Genomic DNA, 24,182 nt, shown 5'->3' on the forward strand with positions numbered 1-24,182 from the left:
CTGTTGGGGGCCAGGACCACACGTGACTCTCTGGAGCTATTCCGGGAAGGGCCCTGCTACAGCGGGCTCCCCGCCTGTGCCTACCTCAGAGACTTTGTACTCGAAGGTCAGCTTCTTCCCCTTCACACCTTCATTGAGCGTGAGGATGAATCCAATGTAGTCAGCGTATGCCTACCAAACATAGTGGGGAGTGGGGGTCAGGAGAGGACTGTCAACCCCTGACCCTCCACACCCCGGCCAGCCCCCAGCTCCACCCAGTTCCCAAAGGGCTCCAAGCTGTCCCTGGACCCTGGCCTGCCAGCAGGAGAAGTAGAACGATAACGCCAAATACCCAACCCATGCCCTCCAGCCTAAAGAGCTGGCAAGCCAATGACCTCTGTGACACCGGAACCCTCAGTCCTTTTGCTGTGTGCTCACTATTCCTGCCAGTGGCTTCTTCTCACAACCTCACAAGGTAAACACTGTCACTATACCCATTTTATAGATGAGGAAACCAAGGCTTCAGGAGAGATGACTTGCCCAAGGTCTCCTAAGATCAGCATCTCATTAGACGTGGAGCTAGGACCCCACAAGTCCTCCAAGTTACACTATACCACCAGGAGTTCAAGGAATACCAGTGAAGGTTCCTCCCCTGCTAGTCTTCCAGATGTTTCCCCCACCAGACAGGCCAGGCTATCCGCCTGCAGTGCAGACCCCCCTCCAAGGAGAAGAAACTGTCTTCTGCCCGCGGCCAGGTCCCCCAGCACAGCCAAACCCAGCTTCCACCTGGGCACTCTCCCCCCTGCTGAGTTTCAGGTTACAACGAGCACAGGGAGAAGAAAGCACTGAGTTGCAGGCCCCGGGAGCAAGTGACTTCTGTTCGGTCTTGTTTCTTCCTCATCTCTGTTGTCTCTCATTCTCTTCCTCCTTATCCAAGATGCCAGCAAGAGCCACAACAAGCCCCAGGAACTGACCATTGTGTATCTAGAAGGGACCATTCTTGTACCAAGACCTTCCTACAGCCCATGAACAGCCCCAAGTGGAAAATAAGGGGTCACAGAGCAGGTCCGAGCCGTCGTGCTGTCTGCAGCCAGCGTTCACAGTCATTTCTACCAACTACACCAGGACGCAAAGACAGGAAGCAGCAAGGGGCTGCGTCATCCTCCATGGTCCCTGCTCCCCGTGGGCCCAAGTCTCTTGGTGACTCAAGCTCAGGTCATTCTTATAAACGAGACTGTGCGCAATGTCTCCACCATCCTCATCCCTGTGACAGTGACAACCATGCCCGCAGCTCAGGACAGCTCATGAATGCCTAGCACCGGGCCAGGTACTTTTTGGACTTTGAGTCATTTAAGCCTCCCAACAACCCATTTTACGGTAGAAGAAATAGGCTTGGCCAGCGTAGGCGCATTGCCTAAGTCACAAGAAGAGAAAATGGCAACCCTGGGCTTCAAGCTTTGACCTCTCTGACCCAAAGTCCATGCTCTTGGTTGCCACGCTCTGCAGCCTAGTGAAACTGTGTGGACCAGGCACAGAGTCACTTGTCGGGCCATAAACTTGACTGGTGAGCTTTAGAGCAAGTGGAAGTCTTCTATCCAAAATAGTTCAACATACACCCCATCAGAAAAAGTAACCAACACTTCCCAAAAAGCATTGGTGCCTACAGCAGGATCAACAAACTGCCTACAAAGGGCCAGATAGTAACTATTTTAGGCTCTGCAGGCCATCAAGCCTGGTCCACAAACTCTCAACTCCACCCAGCTCTGCCAGTTAGTGTGAAAGCTGCCGCACACAATATATAAATGAGCCTTGCTGTGTTCCAATAAAACTCTACTTCTAAAAACAGGCAGAAGTCCAGATTAGATGAGCAGGCAGTAATGTCCTGACCCATGGCCTAAAACGGCTCAACCCATGTCTGTCTAGAGACAGAGGACCTGGGCATGAATCTTGAATCTCACCCCACCCACTCGCCAACTGGGCCATTTTGCTAAATGTCTTTATTTCCTGGCCTCACTTTTCTTACCCTCGAAATGGAGATGATTCCCAAAGTCATGATTCCCAAACTTCCCAGAGTTTTTGTGAGGATTTAAATGAGCTAAAATACCTGGCACATCGTAAACACCCGCTCCTCCTAGAAAAAGACCCAGGCAGAAAGCAAGGAACTAAAGTCACGTTTGGATTCAGCCAATCTGCAGGTTCAGGGCAGACTTGTGGTTCTCGACCCAGGCAATCTGGCTCCCAGGCAACTTCCCACAAGCTCTGGAGACATTTTTGGTTCTAAAGGCTTTGCGGGGGGCAGGACTGCTGGCATCTAGCCGGCAGAGACCAGGGAAGGCACTACATGTCCTCCAGTGCACAGGACAGCCCCTACAACAAAGAATTAACCACCCCCAAATGTCAACAGTGCTGAGGTTTAGAAACCTTGAGGTAGGCAAACCCAGATGATGAAAGGACCCAAACCGTGTCCTCGGAGCGGCTGCAGGGACTACGGTGTTTATCCTGGGGAAGATTCAGGGAGAGAATATAACTCGGAAAAGAAATGATAACCATCTGCAAATATTTAGGAGGCAGGCTTACGAAAGAGGAGCCAGAAAGGCTCCATGGCCCAGGAAGGAGCCACGGCAATTGCAGGACGTGGGCTCGGTGTCAGCACAGCAGACTCCCTGAAGAGAGGCTGCCCTTCTGTACAAGTGACCCCTCACTGCACCCCAGCCGAGCAGAGCAGGTGTGGGCACGTGGCTGGAGCTGGGACCAAGGCTTTCCCTGGGGTTTGGAAATTGGCATTCTTTTTCTTGGTCCCAATCTTTCCACAGCCTATGCCAGAAGCCCAAGAGGTAGAAGCTCCTATTTTCTGCCCGCCATCAGACAGAGCAGCCCGGGAAGCTGGTCTGCACTTCCCCTTGCTCTAGGCCCCAGTTCCCAGGTATTTTTAGGCCCAGCCACATCCTTGGCCTAGGTTTCCATGAGACAGACAACCTCTTCTCTCTTAGACACATTGGCTCCAAGAGCAGCTGTAACTCACCCCCGCCCCACCCCACCCCGCCCTGAGAGAGGGACAGCCGGCTCCCCTGTCAGCTCTCTCCCCAGCTCCTAACAGCTCTGCTTCCAAGAGCAGGAAAGGTCAGGAGCTCACTCACTGCCTCTGAAAAAGCCCCAGTTCTTCACCCCCCCGGGGCCCTCCGGTGCAGATGCCACCGGTACCTGAGAGCGCTTCCATTTGCCCATGTCTGGAACTGTGTGGATCTCCTTTTTCGGAATGATGAAGTTCTGAGTGGCCGGAGGGATATCCTCCGAAGAATCTTGACAAAGAAAGTGAAGAGGCAAACAGATAAATAGAATCTTCCCCCCAACCCAACCTTCTGCCCCTCTCTGTCTCTCTTACCACCCCCACCATGTCTCTCTCTCTCTCTCTCTCTCTCACACACACACACACACACACACACACATGTTTAAACCAAGACTCCAACCCCCCAGTACCTGGGGTGAACCAGACATGTACCTCCAGGACAGTCAGCCCAAACCCCTCCTGCCTTTCCACCCCCAGCCCGGAGACCCGCGGGACTGGCGAGCCCCTCAACAACTGACACGGTCCGCTGCTCCGGCTTCTCGTGTCCTCACCTCCGGCTCCCTCACCGGAGAATGGTTAGAAAAATAAAACCAAGTAGACCTTTTAGACAGAAGCAGGCAATTCAAAGAGGGGGGTGTGGAAAATACAAAAGGCCACCAATAAACACTGGGAAAAAATCGCCAACCTCGGAATAAGCAAAGAAACGTAAATGAGACGAGATGGCTTTTCCAGATCCGGGTGGCAGATGAAAACCATCTGGCAGGGACTGGGGAGGGGGAAGCCCCAGCTCTCCTGCACGGCTGGTGGGAGTCTGGGTAGAATCTGCCGAGGACGCAACTCAGCACTGACTTCTGAAATAAAAAGCCACACAGACCCACCAAGCCAACAGTTCTACATGTAGACAGCGACCTTGCAGGTGCCCAAAGAAACACACCGAGATAGATACAAAGGCCCTTACTGAACGGAAGAAAGGTAGAAACCGCGTACGTATCGACTGACAAGGTAATGGGTAGATAATGATATGGCCATTGAACGGAAATCTTCATAGCTTTTTAAGAAAATGAAGCCTAAATTATTGCCATAGGAAAACAGCCTAAATATTAATAAGTGAAGAGAGAAAATGAAGCTATGTTATATATAATATAATCTCATTATTGCAGAAAGAGCTATACATACTTGGTATAAATAACACGTCTATCAGCATGTGTGTTGGAGAAAATCTGAAACCCCAAAGTTAGTTAACAGTCATCTCTAGGAGGTAAGATGTGTAAGAGACTTCCATTCCTAAGCTACTTACTGCTATTAAAAACTAGCATTCAGTATGGGGCACCCGGGTGGCTCAGCCAGTTGGGCATCAAACTCCTGATTTCAGCTCAGGTCATGATCTCATGACCTCAGGGTCATGAGATAGAGCCCCACATCGGTCTCCAGGCTAGACATGGAGCCTGCCTAAGATTCTCTCTCTCGGGGTGCCTGGGTGGCTCAGTGGGTTAAGCCTCTGCCTTCCACTCAGGTCATCATCACAGGGTCCTGGAATCGAGCCCAGCATCAGGCATTGGACTCTCTGCTCAGCAGGAAGCCTGCCTCTCTGCCTACTTGTGATCTGTCAAATAAATAAACTCTTTAAAAAAAAAAAGGATTCTTTCTCTCACTCCCCTTCTCCCCCCCCCCCCCCCCCCCCCCCCCCCCCCCCCCCCCCCCCCATTCATGGGCCTGCACGCGCCCTCTCTCACTCTCGCTCTCGTTTTTAAAAAAAGCATACAGTAATTTTGTAATCAGGAAAAAAAAAAAAAACCTATTTCAAATGGAGTTTCTATACTTGCAGAAGTTGGGGGAAAGGAAAACAGAGGGCAGTTCCACGTGCTGACCTAGAAGTAAACCTCCCACCAAAGTGGACTGCTTAGTATGAGTGGCCTCCTTTGCCGAAAATATCCAGCCCACACTGTAGGATTCCCTTTACTTTGTGACACTAGGAAATACATGCCCTCAGTCTCTTCTCCGTAATTCCAAAATCCAAAAAGTTCTAAAACCCCAAAGTTTTTAAAGTAAGTTAGGCATAAATTCATTTGGTACACAGGGCACCTGGGTGACTCAGTTGCTTGGGTGACTGCCTTTGGCTCAGGTCCTGATCCTGGAGTCCTCGGATGAGTCCCGCATCCCGCTCCCTACTCGGCAGTAGGGAGTCTGCTTCTCCCGCTGACCCTCCACCTTCTCGTGTTCTCTCTCTCATTCTCTCTCTCTCTCAAATAATAAAAATCTTTTTTTAAAAAATTCATTTCATACAAAAGTTACACCTAAACCAGCATGAGGACATTTCTATGCTTTGCAGATCCCTCTTAGGGAATTTAGATTTTGCTACAGATGTATTTTTGTTTGATTATGGGGTGCTGCTTTCTGAAATCTGGGAATACTCCGAATTCCAAAATATACCTGGTCCCAAAGGTCTTGGACAGGGGCTGTGCCTGATTCTACTGTTGAAGATCTGTTGTATTAACACCTTCCTTGAAAAGCCCAAACTCTCCAGAAGGAGTCATTCACAACACACGATAAATTTGTCCCCCTGCTGTCCTCCTAAAACCTCGCTGACATTGCCTGAATGGAGAAAGGGGCCAGGGGCCCAAGATGGTTCTGGACCATGTGACATTTGGGAGAATGGAGCATGCCTGGAGAGGCCCTGAGGAAAGGGAAAGCTCTAGGATACCTGGAGACCTGGGCTGATACCTGATACCTGTGCTGAGACCAAGGCAAACTCTGCCTAATTTAAAATTGAAACCACAAAGCCCAAAACACAAATCAGAAACTCTCTTCCTCCTCCCACCTGTTCTATAAGCCCTGTTCCCAGAACCCAACTTGAGGCCCCTACTATTAGTAAATTACTACTTTAAGATACTATTAAATAGGGGTGCCTGGGTGGCTCAGCCGGTGAAGCATCTGCCTTGGGCTCAGGTCATGATATCAAGGTCCTGGGATCCAGCCCCACTTCCGGCTCCCTGCTCAGCTGAGGTCTGCTTCGCCCTCTCCCTCTGCCTCCTCCCTCTTGCTCATGCTCACACTGTCTCTCTCTCTTCCAAACAAATAAATAAAATCTTAAAAAAAAAAGATGCTATTAAATTAAAAGCTTTATAAGTCAGGCTAGTAACCTAACATCATTGTTTTTATGGGAAAATGTGTTCCACATTCCAAATAATCAACTTGCAAATGATCATTAAGAACAGAGAGCACTTCCGTAAATTCCCTGCCAGGAGACAGCCTTCTGAATTTATTTCACAGGTGGGAAACCCTCCAAGTCAGGCCTGCTGCTGGGGGGGAGGGGGGGATATAATGGCTACTTTGTAGGAAACACTGCAACAACCACTGATGAAACATACACACATGTTGTTACCAGAAACATACACACATGTTGTTATTACAGAATACACAATCTCAAATCAAAAAAACAAGCCTTCAAACTGGGAGCTATGATAACTGAGTTCCTCTGGCCTCAGACTCTTATCTCTGGCAAAGGTGCCAGTGCCTATAAACTCACAGTATAAGATGGAAATATCTAGAGTTTTAGAGATGTTCCCTAACCTCCTCCCCAACAAAAGCATAATGTAATATCATCCGTCATTTGAGAACCAACCTACACGTTCAACCTGTACCACCTTTTAAAAGGACAACAGCAATCAACATTTCCTGACTATCCCTGTCTCCCAATGCCCCATGTTTTGCCCTCATCGTCTATGGAACATATACTACAACTCTGCGGAGAAGGTATTTAACAGCCCCATTTTCAGAGATAAGCAAGGCTCAGAGAATGGGATCTGCCCGGCAGAGCCAGGTCTGTACAACTCTAAAATCCAAGGTTTTCATCACTACACTGTCTGAGTGAAGTAGTTCTTTCTACTTGTTCCAAAATGTCCTGTTTCAAACTTCAAAGAAGGACCCCCTCCCGGCACCTGGCTCTCTCCAGCCATAGATATCCCCCCTGAGCCTTCATCTTTTTCAGTGCATGGGCTCTCTCCCCAGCCACCCAACTCGGGAAACACATTCATCTCACTGAGAATTCTGGTTGGCTTCTATCTCTCACAGGCAACACCAGAACTTCTGAGGGCACAGGCACAGAAGTTTTGTACTAAATGAAGTAAATGTCTGGTTTCAGATGCCATAAGAGACCGTACCCAGCTCTTTGTTCATCTATTTGATGGGGGAAGAGGGAAATGCTTTTTTTTGATCTTCATACTGTCTCCTCCCTGAGACCTCTCCAGATCCCCAAATGCAAGACAGTTAGAAGGAATATCCAATGCGTTCAAAACATTAGCTGTGTTTGGCCAACCTACTGGCCCTGTCAGAATTTTAAAAATTATCTGCGGTCAGTCCTTCCTAGTTCGGCTGCGGGGAGGTGCGCGTCAGCAAACAGCCTTCCCCTCCTCCAGGAAATGGGTCTCTCTGTAAGATCCTTTCCCTAGTATTTCCACCCCAGTTATTTGAGATGAACTAAAGCCAGGCCACAGTGTAAATAAAAGTTACGGATCGTGATGCCAGGGAGAGACTCATCTCGCACAACCAGCTTTTTAAAATTAGTGGTTTACACAACCAAGGGCAGTTTCTCTCAATAAATGTTCAGCTACTGAAACAAACTGCACAGCCCCGCCTCCAGGAGGGAGAGAGGGGAGGTGGATGAGGGTGGGCAGGGTGCGGAGGAGTCTGGAAACCGGGTGCAGGCAGGCCCAGGCCCACAGAGCAGCACCCCTCACCCCGGGGGCAGGGGCTAATAAAGAAGGCAGCCACAGCAATCACGGTCGCCCGCATCCCTGGCAGCTTCCCCAGCAGCTCAAGAGCTGACTTCAGCACGCACAGCCCAGATGCGGAAAAGGCCTCCCCTTCTGGCCACGGCGCTGCCCACCGGGCCCTCGGGCCGCCCGGGCTCCCCAGGTTCAGGTGTTGCGCCCCACCCGCCACCCCTTCGCAGCCCCGGGTCCGCTCCCCAGATCCCCCCAACCCGTCCTCCTCCCCGCCCAGCAGCTCCTGCCACTGGAGTTCCTCCACCTCCCGACCCGCCCCCTACCCCGCCGCCGAGCCCCCCACACCACACCCCTTCCCCGCCCCCGCGCCGGCACCGCCCCCGCGCCCCTGCCCGACCCCTGTAGGGCCCGGCCGGTCCTACCTGACGGCGACTGCCGCTCGCCCTCAGCCATCTTCCTCCCGCCAGGAGCCGGCCCGGATGCCTGCAGTCCCCTCTCACCTTTCACCCCCGCACCCCTTCCCTTTCCCCGGCTTCACCAAGGCGCTCAGAGCTTTCTGAAAAGAAAGGAGCACCAGCCGGCTAGAACCGAAAACCGAGAATTAAAGTCACCCCCGTGAAGACGACCGCCATGCTGGTGCGGGGCACGCAAGGAGCATGCCCAGCAACGGCCGGCTCGCGGCTGCGGCGCTCACGGGCAGCCGGCCGCCATGTTGGTGCGGGGCAGCTGGGAGCATGCGCGCCAACGGCAGGCTCGCCTCCCTACCGGCCCGCGGGCGCCCGGCCGCGGGAGCGCGGCAGCCATGCTTGTGCGGGGCACGTCCCACCTGTCATCTTTGACCCTGTCCGGAGGCACAGGAGAGGCCGTTCCCTTATTGACATGGTCGTGTTTTCCTGCCGCTCTGAGAGCGGCGCTCAAGGACACCAAGCGGACTGAGAGGGGTGCATGCTACTGTCTCCAACAGCTTAGAAAGCATTTGGAGGGGGGGAGACGGCGAGTTGGACAGGCGCCTCTTTCGCCCCTCTTCCTGGGTTCCACTGCCTCGCAGGGTCTCGCGACCACTAAGCGCGCCCTCGGCCCCGCCCCCGTGCAGCCCCGCCCCACGCTGTGGTCCCGCCCGGCGCTCGAGGTTAGCGGCCCCGGCCCGCAACCGGCTGGTGGCCCCGCCCCGAGAATCCTCCTCCCGGGGGCCCCCAGCCCGCCGCCCGCCCGGCCCGGTGGGTGGGCGCCGGGCCGCCTCTACCGGCCGGTGGCTGTGACGCGGCGACCTTGGCCCGGAGGCACTAACGGGGACCTGCCAACGACGGCGGCGGAGGCGGCGGCGCGGACTTTGCTCAGTGCGGAGGACCGAGCGGACTGTGTGTTCGCGGGCGAGCCGCGGAGATGTTGGCTTTCGCGGCCAGGACCGTGGTGAGTGCGGGAAGGAACCTGGACTGACGGGCCCTGGACGGGGCGGGCGGGCCGAGAGTCGGGCCAGCCAGACACGCAGCTGCGCCGAAATGGAGAAACGGGCCTTGGAAGCGACGCGGCCCGTGGCCACTGTCCTGCCTGGCCAACAGCTGCTGGGGTGGGATCGGCAGGTGGACTAACCTTGCTTGGCAGAGGAGGAGACTGAGGCTCAAGGTCAGAGATCCGATCGAACACACATCGTGTGGTTCTAAATTCCAACCACCCAGGAAAGATAGCGAGGACCCTGGCTTCAGGCAGCACCTCCACCCTTCGACCCAGGGCCAAGGAGCAGAGAGACCGGCAGTCTCTCCCCGGTTATTTCCTGACTCACACACCTGTTGCATGGTCAGCCTGAGCCCTTTACGCCCAGGCCTCGCCACTTCTCCAACCACATCCAGTTGGTCGGTCTCCTTGGGCTTATCAAATGGCCCTTGGAGAATTTTGTGTGGCCGGAGAAATGCACGTGGAGGCCTCAAGCTGGGCTGCTCTGAAGGTCCTCTGAACTGGCAAGAGGCAGCAGGTGGCAACCCCATACCCTTTGTCTCCACCAGTCCCTCCCCCCCAGCTTGTCCGAGTCTACCCCAGAATCCTCCCCACAGAGCAGCAAGAAGTGCTGCCGCTCTGATACAACTTCCTTTCCTCTCTACTCCAAGCATATCTCTGCTTGTATCTCCTTCTGACTATGCCAAGAAGGATGTTCAAACAGACACTACCTAGCCCGGAGGGCTCAGGGTACCCATCCGCTGTCCAAAAGGCTCTTCCAGGTCTCCCAGAACCCTAAAGCTCCACGTCACCCTTGCCACTGACACCCGACTGGTGCCCCCATCTCACAGACAGCTTCTAGGTCATCCTCCAGGACCCACTGGGTGGCCCGATCAGTTTACTACCTGGGAAATTGAGACAAGGAGAGACTTGGCCAGAATTCCCCAGATCTGGAAACTCGAATCAAGCAGAATCCCAAAACCAGCCTCCTCCTTCAGTTTATTTTTTTGTGGCCAAAGTCCTTCATTCTTGGCCCCCAGCTGAGTGAGCCACAGCTCAAGAGAAACAGGCTTTGGTGGAAGGGAGGCCCAGAAGGGCTCCAAGAGTCCCGGAGGGAGACAGGATGAGCTCTTAGCAGCCACTGCCCACGTAATGGCCCTTTCCCAGCATCTGCCCTCTTGTATCAACCCCAATTTACAGAACCAATTTCAGAGTTGTGGTATAACCTCAGTAGCCAGGCAGCTTCTGCCTCCAGCCAAGTTTTCCATCATTAAACAGACCTGTGCAGATTCCAGCAGGTGGATTTTTTAATTCCTCCTGGCACCAGGCCCACCCGGAGAAGAGAGAACACATTCCAGGTTTCCTCCTACTCGGATGCCTACTGCCGGCCCCTTCACCTGCTCCCTAATCCTCCACTTCTGGCCGCTAGGGAAGGTGCCTGCCACAGCCGCCACCCAAGATGCCACCCTAGCCACCGAAGCCTTCGGCATTGCCCCTCTGCCTCCCCCCTGAACCTTGGCTCTTGTCTTCTCTTTCCAGCCCGGGCAAGTGGCTGTCTCTTGCTAGGTTCTGCTCGCCCACTGGGTAGCACAGTTAGGCTTAGAGGCCCAGCCCAAGTCAGACAGACAGGGCTCAGAACCTCAGTCCTGCCATGGAGGACGGGCAGCAGAAAGAGAAGGTATGGAACGATCCTCTGCCACTTGCCTACCCACTGCTGTCCACAGCCTCGGTTCTCCTCTCTCTCATTCTGTCTACCACCAGAGTCTCCCAAACTCTCTCTCTCTGCCACCTCTCACCCACTTGTCAGGCCATTTAGTCTTGCTTGCCCCAGCGCTGCTCCTATGCTGCCTCTGTCCCCAACCCACAGACAGATACCAAGGCCTGGCCCTCACCCAAAGTTGCTGTCATCTGCCGGCTCTTTCTGACTTTTTCTTTTTGCCTCTTATTTCCCAGCGTGGCAAGGGTGGGAGAAAAGGAGGTGGGGGGCCCTGGGCGGGAGCAGTCGCCCCACAGCTTGCTGGCCGGCCGTTGTGCCAGGGTGAAGAAGGCGGGGCCTTGGTGCATCCAGACAGGTGAGAGGTCACGCTCAGCTCCGCCACCCCCAACAAGTGCCGTTCATCCTGACTTGGTTCCTAGGAGCCTTACTGGGATCAGTGGCCACACCTCCTGCCCGCATCTCCAGGCCCCGGAGAGGTGGAGACACCTACAGATTGAGGGCTGGGTAGCCAAGCAGGCACCACCCAAGAGGCTGGCTCTGACCCTGGGGATCGGCACATAAGGGCCGGGGACCCTAGCTTTAGGACTGCCAGGGCCTCCCAGAGCCGGTGAGAGGATGAGCAAGATGTTCTGCTGCCTGCAGGTGAAGCCCCTGAGCTTCCTCAAGCCCTCGTCACTGGTGAAGGTCTCCGGCCGCTTCAAGGCCCACCAGGATTCGCTGCCCCGGCTGCCCGTGCCCGCGCTCCATCAGTCCCTGGACCGTTACCTCAAGGCACTGCAGCCCATCGTGAGCGAGGAGGAGTGGACCCAAACCAAGCAGCTGGTGGAAGAGTTTCAGGCGGCGGGGGGTGTGGGCGAGCGCCTACAGAAGGGGCTGGAGCGCCGGGCCAGGAAGACCGAGAACTGGGTGAGTTCTGAGAACGGGGCCCTCTCGGAGGCTCAGGTCGGGAGACGATCCCTTGCTGTGGCCTGCTGGTGGCCTCCCGCAGAATTTCTGGCACATTCTTCATGCCACGGGCTTTCTTGAGTGCTTCCTCTGTGCCTCGAACTAGGCCAGGCCCTGAGTGAGCGAGGGGACGGGCCGTGGTCCCTTGGGGCTCACATTCACGGAGGGTGGGCTGCGAGGTGATGAAACAGCGCACAGGTGAGTGAGTGGATGAGTTTCTTGCCGGTGGTGAAAACTGGCCGGGAGAGAAAAGGGAGGGGGGAAAGGGCAGTGTCTTTGTTCTGCGTGGGCAGAGAGGAGGTGGTGTTGGATCCGAGACAGAGACAACCGGGGCGAAGGTGGCAAGAGCCTAGCAAGAGCCCAGCATGTTCAGCAACAGAGGTTGGAATGTAGCGCGATGGCCTGGCGCTGGGGTTGGGGGTGGTGAGCATCAGAGGAAGGAAGCCGGACTTGAGCTCGGTGGGAGGGGCCGCAGGGTGGCTCCAAGCAGGGCATTGATGCTGCTCAGTGACAGACCAGACCCCCCCCTCCTGCCCCGTTCCTTGTCCCCATCTGTCACACAGGTGTGCGCAGCTCATGAAAACGGGTCCACACGGATGCTCCGTGCGCTTTTTCTATGCACCTGCCACCTCTTGACACAGTGGGGAAGGACCACCCTGTCTGCTGGGAAGGAAGCGGGCGTGGGGGTGGGAACCATGGGATGAGACGGGCGCCGGCAGCCCAAGGGGGGACACCGGCAGGGAGAGGGCGGGTGAGTCAGTTCTGTCTGCCCGGTGTATGTTCTGGAAGCGCCACCAGTGGCCCTTGCTGATGGGGGCTGCGGGGTCAGCTGTCCTGACCTAAAGCAACCGCATAGGGGGAGGGAAGAGGGACACCGGCCAGGACAGGAAAAGCCGAGGGGCAGCAGGTCTGTGGGAGAGAAACAGAGCTGGGTTTTGGCCAGATCAGGTGGGAGATGCTCTGAGGGCAGCAGGTGGAGGGTGCGGTCTGCACACAGCAGGTGGGAGTCTTCAGCGGGCGGGTGGCACGTCCTGAGCTTTGGCAGGGGCTTAGGGGGTCTGCGGCCTGGCAGTTTGCCAACATTTCTAGCCCATTGCTCCCTCCCATAGAAGGAGTACCTTCTAGCTGAAGGGGTAAGCGTGTCCCTTTCTGCACTCACAGGGCCCTCGTGCCCAGCAGATTCTCAGCGGGGGGCTGCCCACATCTGTAGGATGTGCCCTTATTTCCCAGCTCTGGTCAGAAGCCCTGAGATCCCTGGTGGAGTGGGGGCCTCTGGTGGAGGGCGACCGGCTGTCCCCAAGGGGAAGGAATTCCTGTCGGCCCCTCCCTGATCTATAGATGAGGAGGCTGAGGCTCAGAGAGGTAGACGGGAAGCTCAGAGCCACACAGCCACTCTCAGGGAGGCCCTGAGCTCCACAGGGGGGTCTGGCTGACCAGGAGTGCTGTCCTCAGGCCGCAAGTCAGCAGAGCGCCGTTGCTCACTGGCACGTGGGCGCGTGGTCCACAGCTGATGGCCTGGTGCTTCAGGCCAGCAGTTCCCCAAGCAGAACCCGAGTGGTGAAGAGGCAGGTCCCACTGCTGTTTGAGAGGGGAGAGGAAACACAGTGGAGGTGGGAGAGCCCCTGGGGTGGAGAGACCGGCCAGAGAGGAGTTTCAGGCATCTGCTTGCAGGGGCGGAGTGAGCAGGTATGACAGTCAGCAGGTAAGGCTCAAGGATGATAGGCAGTGGCAGTCTGCACAGCCTGGGGACAGGAGCCTTCAACACGCTGTCTGTGGTGGGTCCCCAGAGAGACTGCTCACCTGATGGAAGCCACGCCCCTTGAGCAGAGGACAGACCACCAGGTGGAGACACAGGAGTTGGCGCCCATGTCTGGGCACTAGGGCAGTGTGATTCACCCTCGCAGGGAGCTTTCTGCAGATGGCCCTGACCTTGAGACCCGAGAGAGTGTCTGCAGCCCGGTCTGACACCAACAGAACCCAGGCCAGGGAGGACCAGGGTCCCAAGGGCTACACTGCACTGAGCCCTTCTGCTCCTGGCTTCCTGGATAGTGTCTACCCGGGACGGTCAAAAACACGATTGTCAGACTTTATAGGGTTTTTTCCTTTTTCCCTTTTTTGTCCACCTGGCATATATATATATATTTTTTTTTTTTCTTTCTGAAAGTAGTAAAATCATTGACCAAAAGTGTGTAAGAGGGATGCCTGCGTGGCTCAGTCGGTGAAATGTCTGCCTTCAGCTCAGGTCATGATCCCGGGGTCCTGGAATCAAGCCCTGGGTCGGGCTCCCTGCTCCGCGGGGAGCCTGCTTCTCCCTCTTGCTCTGCCTGCTGCTCCCCCTGCTTGTGCTCTATCTGTTAAATAAATAAGTAAACTCTGGGGGAAAAAGGGGGGTGTGTAAGAGAAAGGCAAATGATTCTCACTTCTGCCTCTTCCCCCCCTCACCCCACCTACTCCCGCAAGTTTCCTGCCCCATCTTTCCCTCTGGAGTCTTTGGCTTGGCAGTATTGTCTGATTTCTCTTGCTAAAGCGGATTGCCTCAGGCGGAAGGGGAAATGTGGGCGTGCCGCTGGTGGGCTGAAGGGGGCGGGGAGGGGGCTCTGGATCTGCGCCTTCACTGTGAGGATCTGCGCACTATATACGCTCTATAGAGGGGGTAGGAGGGACCCGGCCAGGTCCCCGCCCACGCCTCACAGGCTCTGGTCCTTTTCCCAGCTGTCCGAATGGTGGCTCAAAACAGCCTACCTCCAGTACCGCCAGCCCCTGGTCATCTACTCCAGCCCCGGTGTGGCCCTGCCCAAACAGGACTTCGTGGACCTACAGGGACAGCTCCGGTGAGTGGCTCTGGCTGGGACAGGGCTCCGGGCATGTCCAGGGCCCTGATGTCCAACCTCCCCCCCCCCACCCCCGAGAGTGCAGGGCCCCAGTCCTAGTCATTGTCTTCGATCCGCACGCGTAGCCTTATGAAGTCCGGAGTATCGTCCCTCTCTTACAGATGAAAGGACTTGCCCAAGAGCACCGTTCAGGATTCGCTGATCCGGGCCAGAAAGCAGGGTCTTCCTGGTTTTGAAGCTTCATAACGGGTCACTGCACTGTGGACCATGTCCCCTCCCTCCCTCTAAACCTGAGGCTGTCCCTCACCCTGGTTCTGACACGTCACCCCCCCTCCTCTCTCTGTCCAGCTGGCCACAGGGGTGACCTTTATACACAGTTCCCTTTTCCACACTCAGCCATGTCACTTGCCCTGGCCCCTGTGCCCAGACTACCAGGGATAAAAATACCAGTGACAGGGATCTCCTGCCCAAGGACCAGCCACTCGGGGCTACCACGGGCTTCTCTTAAAGGGACCAGGGCACCCCAAGAGTTCTGACTCGGACTCCAGTCCCCAGTCCCTATGTTGGCAGCCAGGGACAGCCCAGGGGTCAGGCGTGATTGGTGTGGCCCAGACCATCCAAGGAGGAAGATCAGGTTAAGAGAGGTGGCCTGGGAGACACAGAGGCCCTCAAACAGGAAGTTCCCTATCAGAGGGGATACCCGGAGCTACTGCCCTCCTATTCACACTCCCTGTCCCGCAAGGTCCCAGGTCCCTCTCTAACTGAGGCTTCAGGGAAGGCTGACCTTCCAGGCTCCAGGCAGTGGTTCAGGCCCTTTGTGGGTAGAATCCGCCAACACTGACCAGGAAGCCAGCAATAGTTCATTCATTACACCTACATCTGCCAGAGCTTGGCCGAAGCATCTCCCTGGGCCCTCTAGGAGTCCTCCTTCTAGAGATAAGAGAAAGTTAGCTCAGAAAGGCAAGCCAGGACTCAACGCAAGACTGGTCTTGCACTTAAACTCCTTCAGGCTGACAGCAAGCAGTGAATCAGGAGTGAAGCAATCTGTCTCCTCCCTTAACTAGGCCCCTCCCTTCACCCCGCGGGCGTCCCTGATTGGGGACCCCCCGCATGGAGTCCACACAGCCGACACAGCTTCTGATCGCTCATTGGTCCCCCCAGGTTCGCTGCCAAATTCATCGAGGGCGTGTTGGATTTCAAGGCCATGGTTGACAAGTGAGCAGCCTGCCCCTGCCCCTCTCTCATTGCCACAGCCGCACAGCCTGGGCTGGGGCAAGTCCAATGACCAGACCCGTGCTGGGGCGGCCCAGAGCTCCTGGCTTTCACTTCCTGTTGGCCCAGACTCTGTAGGGGTTGGGGAGACAAAAGTGTGGGGATTGGGATGCTAGGTCCTCTGCTCCAGCTGCAGAGGCCACTGCCTGGTGACATGGGCCCGACAGACCCCTGGAATTGGTGTCCCAGCCAGCCAGAGAGGACCCCAGAGGCAGACTCGCCGTTTCATCTGTTCTGTGGCAAACCAGAGCCTAGAGAGGGAAAGGGGTTTACAGGGCGACCCAGCAGGGCCCACCCAGGGTGGGAATACAGGCATCCCGACAGCAGGCCAGCCCCTGACACACCCCCGGGCTCCTACCGAGTGGGGGTCAGGTCGCCACTTGGGTGAGACCCCTTCTCAGCCGTGCCTAGCAGCAGTTCCCCGGCGGTGTCGTCCTCATCTCTGCTTACTGGCTTGGTGGCCCCCTTACTGTCCCTCTGCCCCCACCCCTGCAGCGAGACCCTGCCCGTGGAGTACCTGGGGGGTAAGCCGCTGTGCATGAACCAGTACTATCAGATCCTGTCCTCCTGCCGCGTGCCGGGCCCCAAGCAGGACACAGTCATCAGCTTCAGCAAGACCAAGAAGCCACCCATGCACATCACCGTCGTCCACAACTACCAAGTGGGTGGGCTCCCAGCATGCTGCAGGGGAGGAGGGGGCAGGGCCGAAAATCAGCTTCCCCCGCAGCCCAGGGCCACAGGCCCCCAGGAAACTGGGCGTCTCCACCGCCTGCCTACCCCCACAAGCCCAGCCTGAGGGCAGCCAGGAGGGGGCCGTGGTCCTGCCCAGCCTGGGGGAGAGCCAGGCAAGGTCCTCCTCCGCTCTCATACCTGTGACCTGACTTCACCCCTCGGTGGGGCCTGGGCATGCCAAGGCCAGGAGGAGGCCAGGGTGTGAGGTGCCACCCTCACCCCACCCACCTCCCTTCTCTCCACTTGCCTGTGCCTGGATAGTTTTTTGAGCTGGACGTGTACCACAGCGATGGGACACCCCTGACGTCAGATCAGATCTTCGTGCAGCTGGAGAAGATCTGGAACTCGTCCCTGCAAACCAACAAAGAGCCCGTGGGCATCCTTACCTCCAACCACCGCAACTCCTGGGCCAAGGCATACAGCACCCTCATCAAAGGTGCCCCCGGGTGGGGGTGGAAGAAGGAGTGGAGCCCCCCCCCCCACCATTCTCACTGAGTGCGCTCAAGTCAGAGCGGCTGTTGATGGCCCATTTCACAGACCAGGAGGCTTGGATGGGTTTAGTTTCCCTCTATTAAGATGCAAAGTTATAGTAACAGTCCGGGTCCTCTGGCTGCGGACCCCACCTGTGCCTCCGTGTTCTTTCCAATCCTGTGTGGGTCAGGCGCATCGTCCCCGGAGCCAGACCCCTGTGCTGGCCCCCTGAGCCACACTGGCCCTCCACATGATCTGGGGCTCCTGTGCCCTCTTTTTTTTTTTTTTTTTTTTTTTTTGGGGGTTTTATTTAGTTTTGCACAAGAGTAGGGGGAGGGGCGGGTGGTAGCAGAGGGACAAGTAGACTCCCCGCTGAGCCCTGGGGCTCCATCTCAGACCTTAGGACCCTGAGATCCTGGCCTGAGCCAAAATCAAGAGTTGGGGGCTTAACTGACTAAGCCCCCCCGGGTGCCCCCTCCTTCCTTTTTTTTTTTTTAAGTTTATTTTTATTTTGTTGGTAATCTCTACACCTAGCGTGGGGCTCCAACTCACAACCCTGAGATCAGGAGTTGAGCCAGCCGGGTACCCCTGTGTTTCCTCGTTTCTAACATGGGTCCAGTATCGGGCCCTGCTTCATGGGGTGCCAGGGGGCTGCGGGGGCCCTGTTGAGTGTGAAGCTCTGACACCCACACGTGGCACTAGGCAAATGCTCTAGAAGCCTCCAAGGCCTCTCTGGGGCCTAACCTTCGGCCCCGTCCCGCCCCCCTCCCGCCTACCTCCACAGACAAGGTGAACCGGGAATCCGTTCGCTCCATCCAGAAGAGCATTTTCACTTTGTGCCTGGACGCCCCCATGCCTCGGGTCTCCGAGGACGTGTACCGCAGCCATGTGGCTGGCCAGATGCTGCACGGGGGCGGAAGCAAGCTTAACAGCGGCAATCGCTGGTTCGACAAGACACTACAGGTGGGGGCCCCGTGGGGCTGGGACTCCCTGCCCGGGACGCCCACCCAGGCTTGGCCCACTGCAGCCGCAGGACTTCCCGCCCCTCACCTGGGCGTCCCTCGCCTCCCAGCTCATAAAGCAGGCGGGAAGCCAGTAGAGGGATGTGGCTGTAATTACTAGAAGGTCAGCCTGTCATTACTGGGCCTGGCCCAGAAACCGCTGTCACCCCTTCCGCACATCAGAGGGAGCCTGGGCTGTGGGGCCTGGCAGAGCGGCGTGGTCTTGGCCATGACTTTCCTTCTCTGCACCTTTAAGACGACTCCCGGGGAGGGCACTGCAGGGACTCAGTGAGGTGTATGGGTATGGGATGTGCTTGCTTGCTGTGGCCTAGAATGGGCCTGAGGCCCCTGCTGAGCGTCAGCTGTTACTAATGACAGTAATAAGTCAGCCTAACCCCTGAGATGGCTTCAGAGAGGCGCTTCCCACGGCCCCAGCCAGCACAGAGTGGCCCCAGGGCCCCGGGCTTGACGGGTCCCCGCTCCCCTCCATAGTTCATTGTGGCCGAAGACGGCTCCTGTGGGCTTGTTTATGAGCACGCGGCGGCGGAGGGGCCCCCCATCATCGCCCTTGTGGACCACGTCATTGAGTTCACGTGAGCATGCTTGTCCCACCTGGGTTTGCGCTGTGGCTCTGCCACTTCCCAGCTACGGGACCTCGGACAAGTCCCTTGCCCTCTGCAGGCCCCTGGAAACGGGAGTGAAGGCAGTTTTCTAAGGAGCACACCCAGGGTCTCCCTAGGCTGGCTCCCTCCAGCCTTGGGGACCCATGCCCCCCACCCCAGGCCTAGGTATGGACCCAGGCTCCCGAGGCCCCCATGTCCCATGCAGGAAGAAACCCGAGCTCGTGCGGTCCCCCATGGTGCCCCTGCCCATGCCCAAGAAGCTGCGGTTCAACATCACCCCCGAGATCAAGAGTGACATTGAGAAGGCCAAGCAGAACCTCAGCATGTAAGCACCGGGAATGGGGGGCTTACGTCAGGTTAAAGGCCCGGCGCCCTGGGGCCTGCCAGGCTCCTGTTCGCAGCTGTCATCCTGCAGGGCTGTGACCGGGAGCTCTTGGGCCGTCCCCTTCACCCACCTCCCTCCTGCTGCCCCCCCGCCCCAGCATGATCCAGGACCTGGATGTCGTGGTCTTGGTGTTCCACCACTTTGGGAAAGACTTCCCCAAGTCAGAGAAGCTGAGCCCGGATGCCTTTGTCCAGATGGCACTACAGCTGGCCTACTACAGGTGTGCCCCACCGGCACCCTGCCCGCGGAGGAGGCTCGAGGCCGGGCGGGTGGGGGGTTGGGGGAGGGTGGAGGCGGGGCAGGCTGCCTGCGGGGCGTGCTCAGCCCCCTCTCCCACCCCAGGATCTACAAACAAGCGTGTGCCACGTACGAGAGCGCCTCCCTGCGGATGTTTCACCTGGGGCGCACAGACACCATCCGCTCTGCCTCCGTGGACTCGCTGGCCTTCGTCAAAGCCATGGATGACCCCAGTGTGTCGGTGAGAGGTCTGGGGTAAGGGTGGGCAAGCTGGCCTCCTCTCCTGTACGTTCTGTCATTCCACCTCGATTGAGCACCTACTGCTTCCCACCCTCTGGTGGGCCCTGGAAATCTACCAGGGGTTGGAGTCATGAATTTGGCCCTGAGCTTCCCTGCGGTCAGACACCAAGAGGAACTGCTCTGCAGCCAGCATCTGCCCTGGGGCTCAGGCCTCGGGGGAGGACATAGGAGAGAGGCAGTAGTTCCAGTTCCTGCTCTCAGGGGGCGCGGACACCAGTGCTGGCTGGGAAGTGGGCTGCTGGGGTGTGGGCGGCCAGCGATGGGGAAGGAACTTGTACTCCGACTCCCTCACCCCTAGGAGCACCAGAAGGTGGAGCTGCTGCGGAAGGCTGTGCAGGCACACAGAGCCTATACTGACCAGGTGACCGTGACCGCGTGACCTGGTTTCCCAGATCTCCAGGGCTGCTCACCCTTACCATGAATCCCTCCTCCCCAAACCTTGAGACCCTTGGGGCACTTGGAGCCAGGCTGAATATCCCCCTTTTAAAGTTGGAGAAACCGAGGCTGAGGCCAGTGACTTTGTTGGTCCCGGGTTAACCTCTGGATCTTGGCGTCATGCTCTCTCCTCAATGGCCCCGGAGCCCAGGACTCTGAGGGTTTGCAGGGTCTGGCCAACAGCACCCATCCTGCCCTCTGACAGCTTGGAGCAGCAGTCAAGGGGGTGAGGTCTGGGTTCCCATCCGCCTCTGAACACCTTGTGTGCCAGGCTCTGCCCACGTGCCACACAGAGGTCCATTTCGGTCTCAGTGACACCCTGTAAAGGGAAATTCAGTGACCACCCCCATTTTATAGATGAACATACTGAGCCTCCAGGATGTAGAGGAACTGCCAAGGTCTCATAGCCAGAATAGGGCCAGGACACCCAGCTATAGGCCTGTGTTCTTAAATCCTGCCCTGCCCCTCTCTGGGCAGTTCCCTGGGTCTCAGTTTCCCCATCTGTAAAGTGAGGGCTGTCCTGCTTGGACCCTCTGTTCTCATGAGTCCAAGGGACCACTGCATGGAAGAGGCGCTGCGGCCGTAGGCTTTTGAGGAAGGTCATGGGCACCCTCTGGGCCTGCAGCCGCTGTGCCTGACAGCTCCCCCTCTCACAGGCCATCCGGGGGGAGGCCTTCGACCGGCACCTGCTGGGCCTGAAGCTACAGGCCATTGAGGACCTGGTGAGCATGCCCGACATCTTCATGGACACCTCCTATGCCATCGCCATGCACTTCAACCTCTCCACCAGCCAGGTAGGCCACTGCCCCAGAACCATCTGGATGTTCCTGCACTCCGGGCCCCTGCCACTGCCGTAGGTGCCCTGGGATGGGACAGGACAGACCCTCGCTGGAGCTGGACAAAGGCTATCCCGAATAGAGCCAAGGTGCAGAGCATGGTCAGACCTTTGTAGTGGCGTGACCCTTAGAGGGCACCCCATGTCCGCTGCCAAAGCAGCTGAGTTCCAGTGGAAGAGCTGGGGTCAGGGGGCTACGCTGCAGCTCAGGGAGGCTGAGAAGGAGTCCGAGTTCCCCCGAGGTGGGAGAATCGACTTCATCCATTCACTGTTCAGACACAAAGGAACGTCTGAGTCCTGCCATCCAGTGCTGGGCACTGGGACACAAGGACACATCCCTGTCCCTGTCCCTGGGGGCTCACACAGTAGGCTGGAAGCACAGGGACGGGGACATTGGTGCCCCTCCCACTCTCCCACTCCTCCCGCCAGGGAGTGCTGGGGTTCAGGGAAGGCTCAAGGAAGGAGCCCTTAAAGCTCCCTCGGGAATGGCAAGGAAGGCTCCATAGAGACCTGGCTCCAGAGCTGCACCCCAAGGAGGAGGAGAAGTTAGGCATCCGCTGGAGAAGGGGAGGGGGCATCTCGGGCAGAGTACAGTGCGTGTGGAGATGCAGAAAGGCTGGCTGGTGCCCCCGCGGGGCTGGAGGGGAGCCCGTGGGGTGGGACAAAAGCCTCGGTCCCGTGCTGTCTCCAGGTCCCTGCCAAGACGGACTGTGTCATGTTCTTCGGGCCCGTGGTCCCCGATGGCTACGGCATCTGCTACAACCCCATGGAGGCGCACATCAACTTCTCCGTGTCGGCCTACAACAGCTGCGCAGAGACCAACGCAGCCCGCCTGGCGCACTACCTGGAGAAGGCGCTCCTGGACATGCGCGCTCTGCTGCAGAGTCACCCCCGAGCCAAGCTCTGAGCCCCCGGTGCTCAGGCCTGCCGGCGTCACAGCCCAGCCGACCCCAGCAGTGGGCCGCCCACCAGGGTTCTGCTCCCTTGCCCCCCACCCCCCCGCCAACCCCAGACCCTGTGCATCTGATCACACAGGGATCTGATCATGCAGGGCCTGCGGGCGTGAGCCAGTACCTTCCATGGCTCATCCGCAGCCTGCACTGGGGCCCGGGGCCTGGGCTGAGCTCCAAGGCTGAGTAGGACAGAAGGCCCAGGCACCCGGCGCGTTACCCATGAGCCCACCTACAGGGAAAGGAACCAGAAGAGCCTGTCCCTCGCCAGTGGAGCAGACTGGCAAGTCCCTTTCTTGCTAGCTCAGCTCTAGCCAGCCTCCTGCCCTCTACGCTGCTGGGCCAGTGTCTGTACCCCGATCCCCAGGCTCCCGAGGATCTAGAGACAGGACTCTCTAGAGCCAGGGGTCTCCAGGCCTCCCTGAGGCTGAGGCCAGAGTGCAGGGTGTGCCGGTAAGGGAAACCCAAGGCCTCGACTCGGCCCACCCTTGCCTGGCAGTGCTGTCTTCCCGGGGTGCTGCTGTGCTCTTTTGGGTGATGTGGCCCGTGAGCCCTGACTCGCTCGCTTCCACTCAGCTTGATTCCTGAACCACATTGATGGTTGTGTAACAGTAACATGCAAGGTGATTAATAAAGGAGAAATTTGTCGGTGGAGACGTGTAGATCCTCTGGCTTCCTCCATTTTGCAGATGCGGAAACAAGATTAAGAGGTTAAGGTCACCCAGCCACTAAATGGCAGAGATTTCCAGAGGAGCCCTGGTAGCTAAGCACCCAGCCCTAACACCCCACCCACTCAGACAACCCGGGGCAGCGGGTGGAGGAGAAAGGAGCCAGGTGGACACTGGCCGAGACTCAGCCCCATAGGAGGAGGACAGAGGGCCCCAGCCCGGGACGCACAGGAAGGTGCTGGCTGGCCCAAGGAACAGACAGGTGGAACTGACCTGTCCTAGGCACTAGGGATTGTCCAGCCCAAGCCTGTTCACAGCCACACAGATGGGTTCCTCATTCTCTGATGAAGACAGGAGAGGGTATGCCCCTTGCCCAAAGTCCCAGGGAACAAGAGATGCGGCCCAGAGAATGGGGCCAGACCACCTAGGGCCCCATACAGGGGGATTCTCCCAAGACAGTGAGGAGGGTGTTTTAGGAAGATGCCGAGGAATGGGTTGAAGGGGGCCTGGCTGGGCTGTGGATGAGGGAGCCATGGGCAGAGGCTTCACGGTCTCCAGGGGAGGGACTGGTGGGGCCCTGGACCCGGAGTGGCTTGGCAGGTGGGACGAGCGACATTTGAAAGATGTTTATCATATACGAAGTGGTCAGCTAGGCTTGGGACAAGTTGGGCTGCCTGAAGGTGGGGATGGTGAGCAGGGGCGGGGGACTGCCAATGGGGGTGAAGGCAGCGAGTCTACCTGGGACTCGGGGAACCCCCAAAGCTCCCTGGACAGCCCCTTCCCTCTCTCCTCCCCGCCTGCTGGATTTTTGACCCACCTGTCCTCCAGCTCGCCTGTTCTCAACTGCATCCGGTCTGCCTTACACCTACCTATTCTTTTTCACTTTTGATTCATTTCAGTATCTGCCAGATCTCACTTTAGTTTCCTGTCCCCTACAGATATTTTCAAGATTGTCTTTTATTTCCTTAAAATAGTAGAACGATTTTGTCTGTGCCTGATCATTCCGGTAACGTCCCGGTATTTACGGGTCCACCTCTGTTGCCTGCTTTCTGCTGGTTCCACTTCCTTTTGTACCTGGCCATCTCGGCTTGTATTTTGTGCACTGTGATTTAAAAAACTTTCATACATGGCGGGGGGCAGGGCCGGTGGCTCAGTTAGTTAAGCATCTCCTTTTGGCTCAGGTCATAATTTAGGGTCCTGGGATCGAGCCCCATGTCAGGCTCTGCGCTCAGGGGGGTGTCAGCTTGTCTCTCTCCCTCTGCCCCCATTCATGCTCTAATAAGGAAAATCTTTAAAAATTATGTACACAAATAACTGAAGTCTTGGATGAAGTTTTCTCCAGAGATTTGTTTGCTTCTGCCACATACCTGGGGTGAGGTCAATGTGATTGAATGTCAAGGTTCTGTGGACCCAACAGGGATCCAAACCCAACCTCCAAGCTCACGGGACAACAGACAGTTTTGGTTCACCCTGACCCTGACCGAAGGTGTGTTCATTCCGCATCTCTGCTGTGTGAATCAAGGAAGAAGCCTCCCTACCAAGGGCCAGCCCTTGCCCACGGCACTCCCACGAGGCCTCC

The 24,182-nt window shown here is 57.1% G+C and overlaps 2 protein-coding genes across 3 annotated transcripts in view; one reads left to right on the forward strand and one right to left on the reverse strand.

Moving 5' to 3' along the window:
• Positions 1–8,499, reverse strand: part of PTPA (protein phosphatase 2 phosphatase activator) — a 29,409-nt gene extending 20,910 nt beyond the window's left edge. Inside the window, exons 1-3 of the mRNA XM_059410577.1 lie at positions 8,193–8,499; positions 3,181–3,278; positions 85–171 (exon numbers count right to left, since the gene is read on the reverse strand). Of these exons, the coding sequence (XP_059266560.1) occupies positions 85–171; positions 3,181–3,278; positions 8,193–8,223 (216 nt within the window). The 5' untranslated portion in view covers positions 8,224–8,499. The remainder of the gene's footprint in view (positions 1–84; positions 172–3,180; positions 3,279–8,192) is intronic.
• A 130-nt stretch (positions 8,500–8,629) lies between these two features.
• On the forward strand, positions 8,630–22,589 carry CRAT (carnitine O-acetyltransferase). 2 transcript variants are annotated; one of them, XM_059410575.1, is made up of 15 exons: positions 8,630–9,180; positions 10,741–10,879; positions 11,561–11,824; positions 14,576–14,694; positions 15,856–15,909; positions 16,462–16,627; positions 16,960–17,134; positions 17,954–18,132; positions 18,663–18,763; positions 18,999–19,118; positions 19,276–19,398; positions 19,521–19,656; positions 20,014–20,076; positions 20,807–20,944; positions 21,677–22,589. In XM_059410575.1, the coding sequence occupies exons 2-15, from the start codon at positions 10,853–10,855 to the stop codon at positions 21,890–21,892; spliced, it is 1,881 nt and encodes a 626-aa protein (XP_059266558.1). In that variant the 5' UTR covers positions 8,630–9,180; positions 10,741–10,852; the 3' UTR covers positions 21,893–22,589. The 2 variants fall into 2 exon arrangements, with proteins under 2 accessions (XP_059266558.1, XP_059266557.1); XM_059410574.1 differs by lacking the exon at positions 10,741–10,879 and having other exon boundaries at positions 8,632–9,180.
• Positions 22,590–24,182: the final 1,593 nt, after the last annotated feature.

Source organism: Mustela nigripes, chromosome 9, assembly GCF_022355385.1.
Source record: "Mustela nigripes isolate SB6536 chromosome 9, MUSNIG.SB6536, whole genome shotgun sequence".
Lineage (NCBI taxonomy): Eukaryota > Metazoa > Chordata > Mammalia > Carnivora > Mustelidae > Mustela > Mustela nigripes.

What these genes read in the sequence shown, in the direction of transcription:
- CRAT (XM_059410575.1), top strand. Translation starts at nt 10,853, where the DNA reads ATGGAGGACGGGCAGCAGAAAGAGAAG. An exon ending in CTACAGCTGGCCTACTACAG is followed by an intron (nt 19,399 to 19,520) that starts GTGTGCCCCACC and finishes CTCCCACCCCAG; the next exon opens with GATCTACAAACAAGCGTGTG. An exon ending in TGGATGACCCCAGTGTGTCG is followed by an intron (nt 19,657 to 20,013) that starts GTGAGAGGTCTG and finishes CCTCACCCCTAG; the next exon opens with GAGCACCAGAAGGTGGAGCT.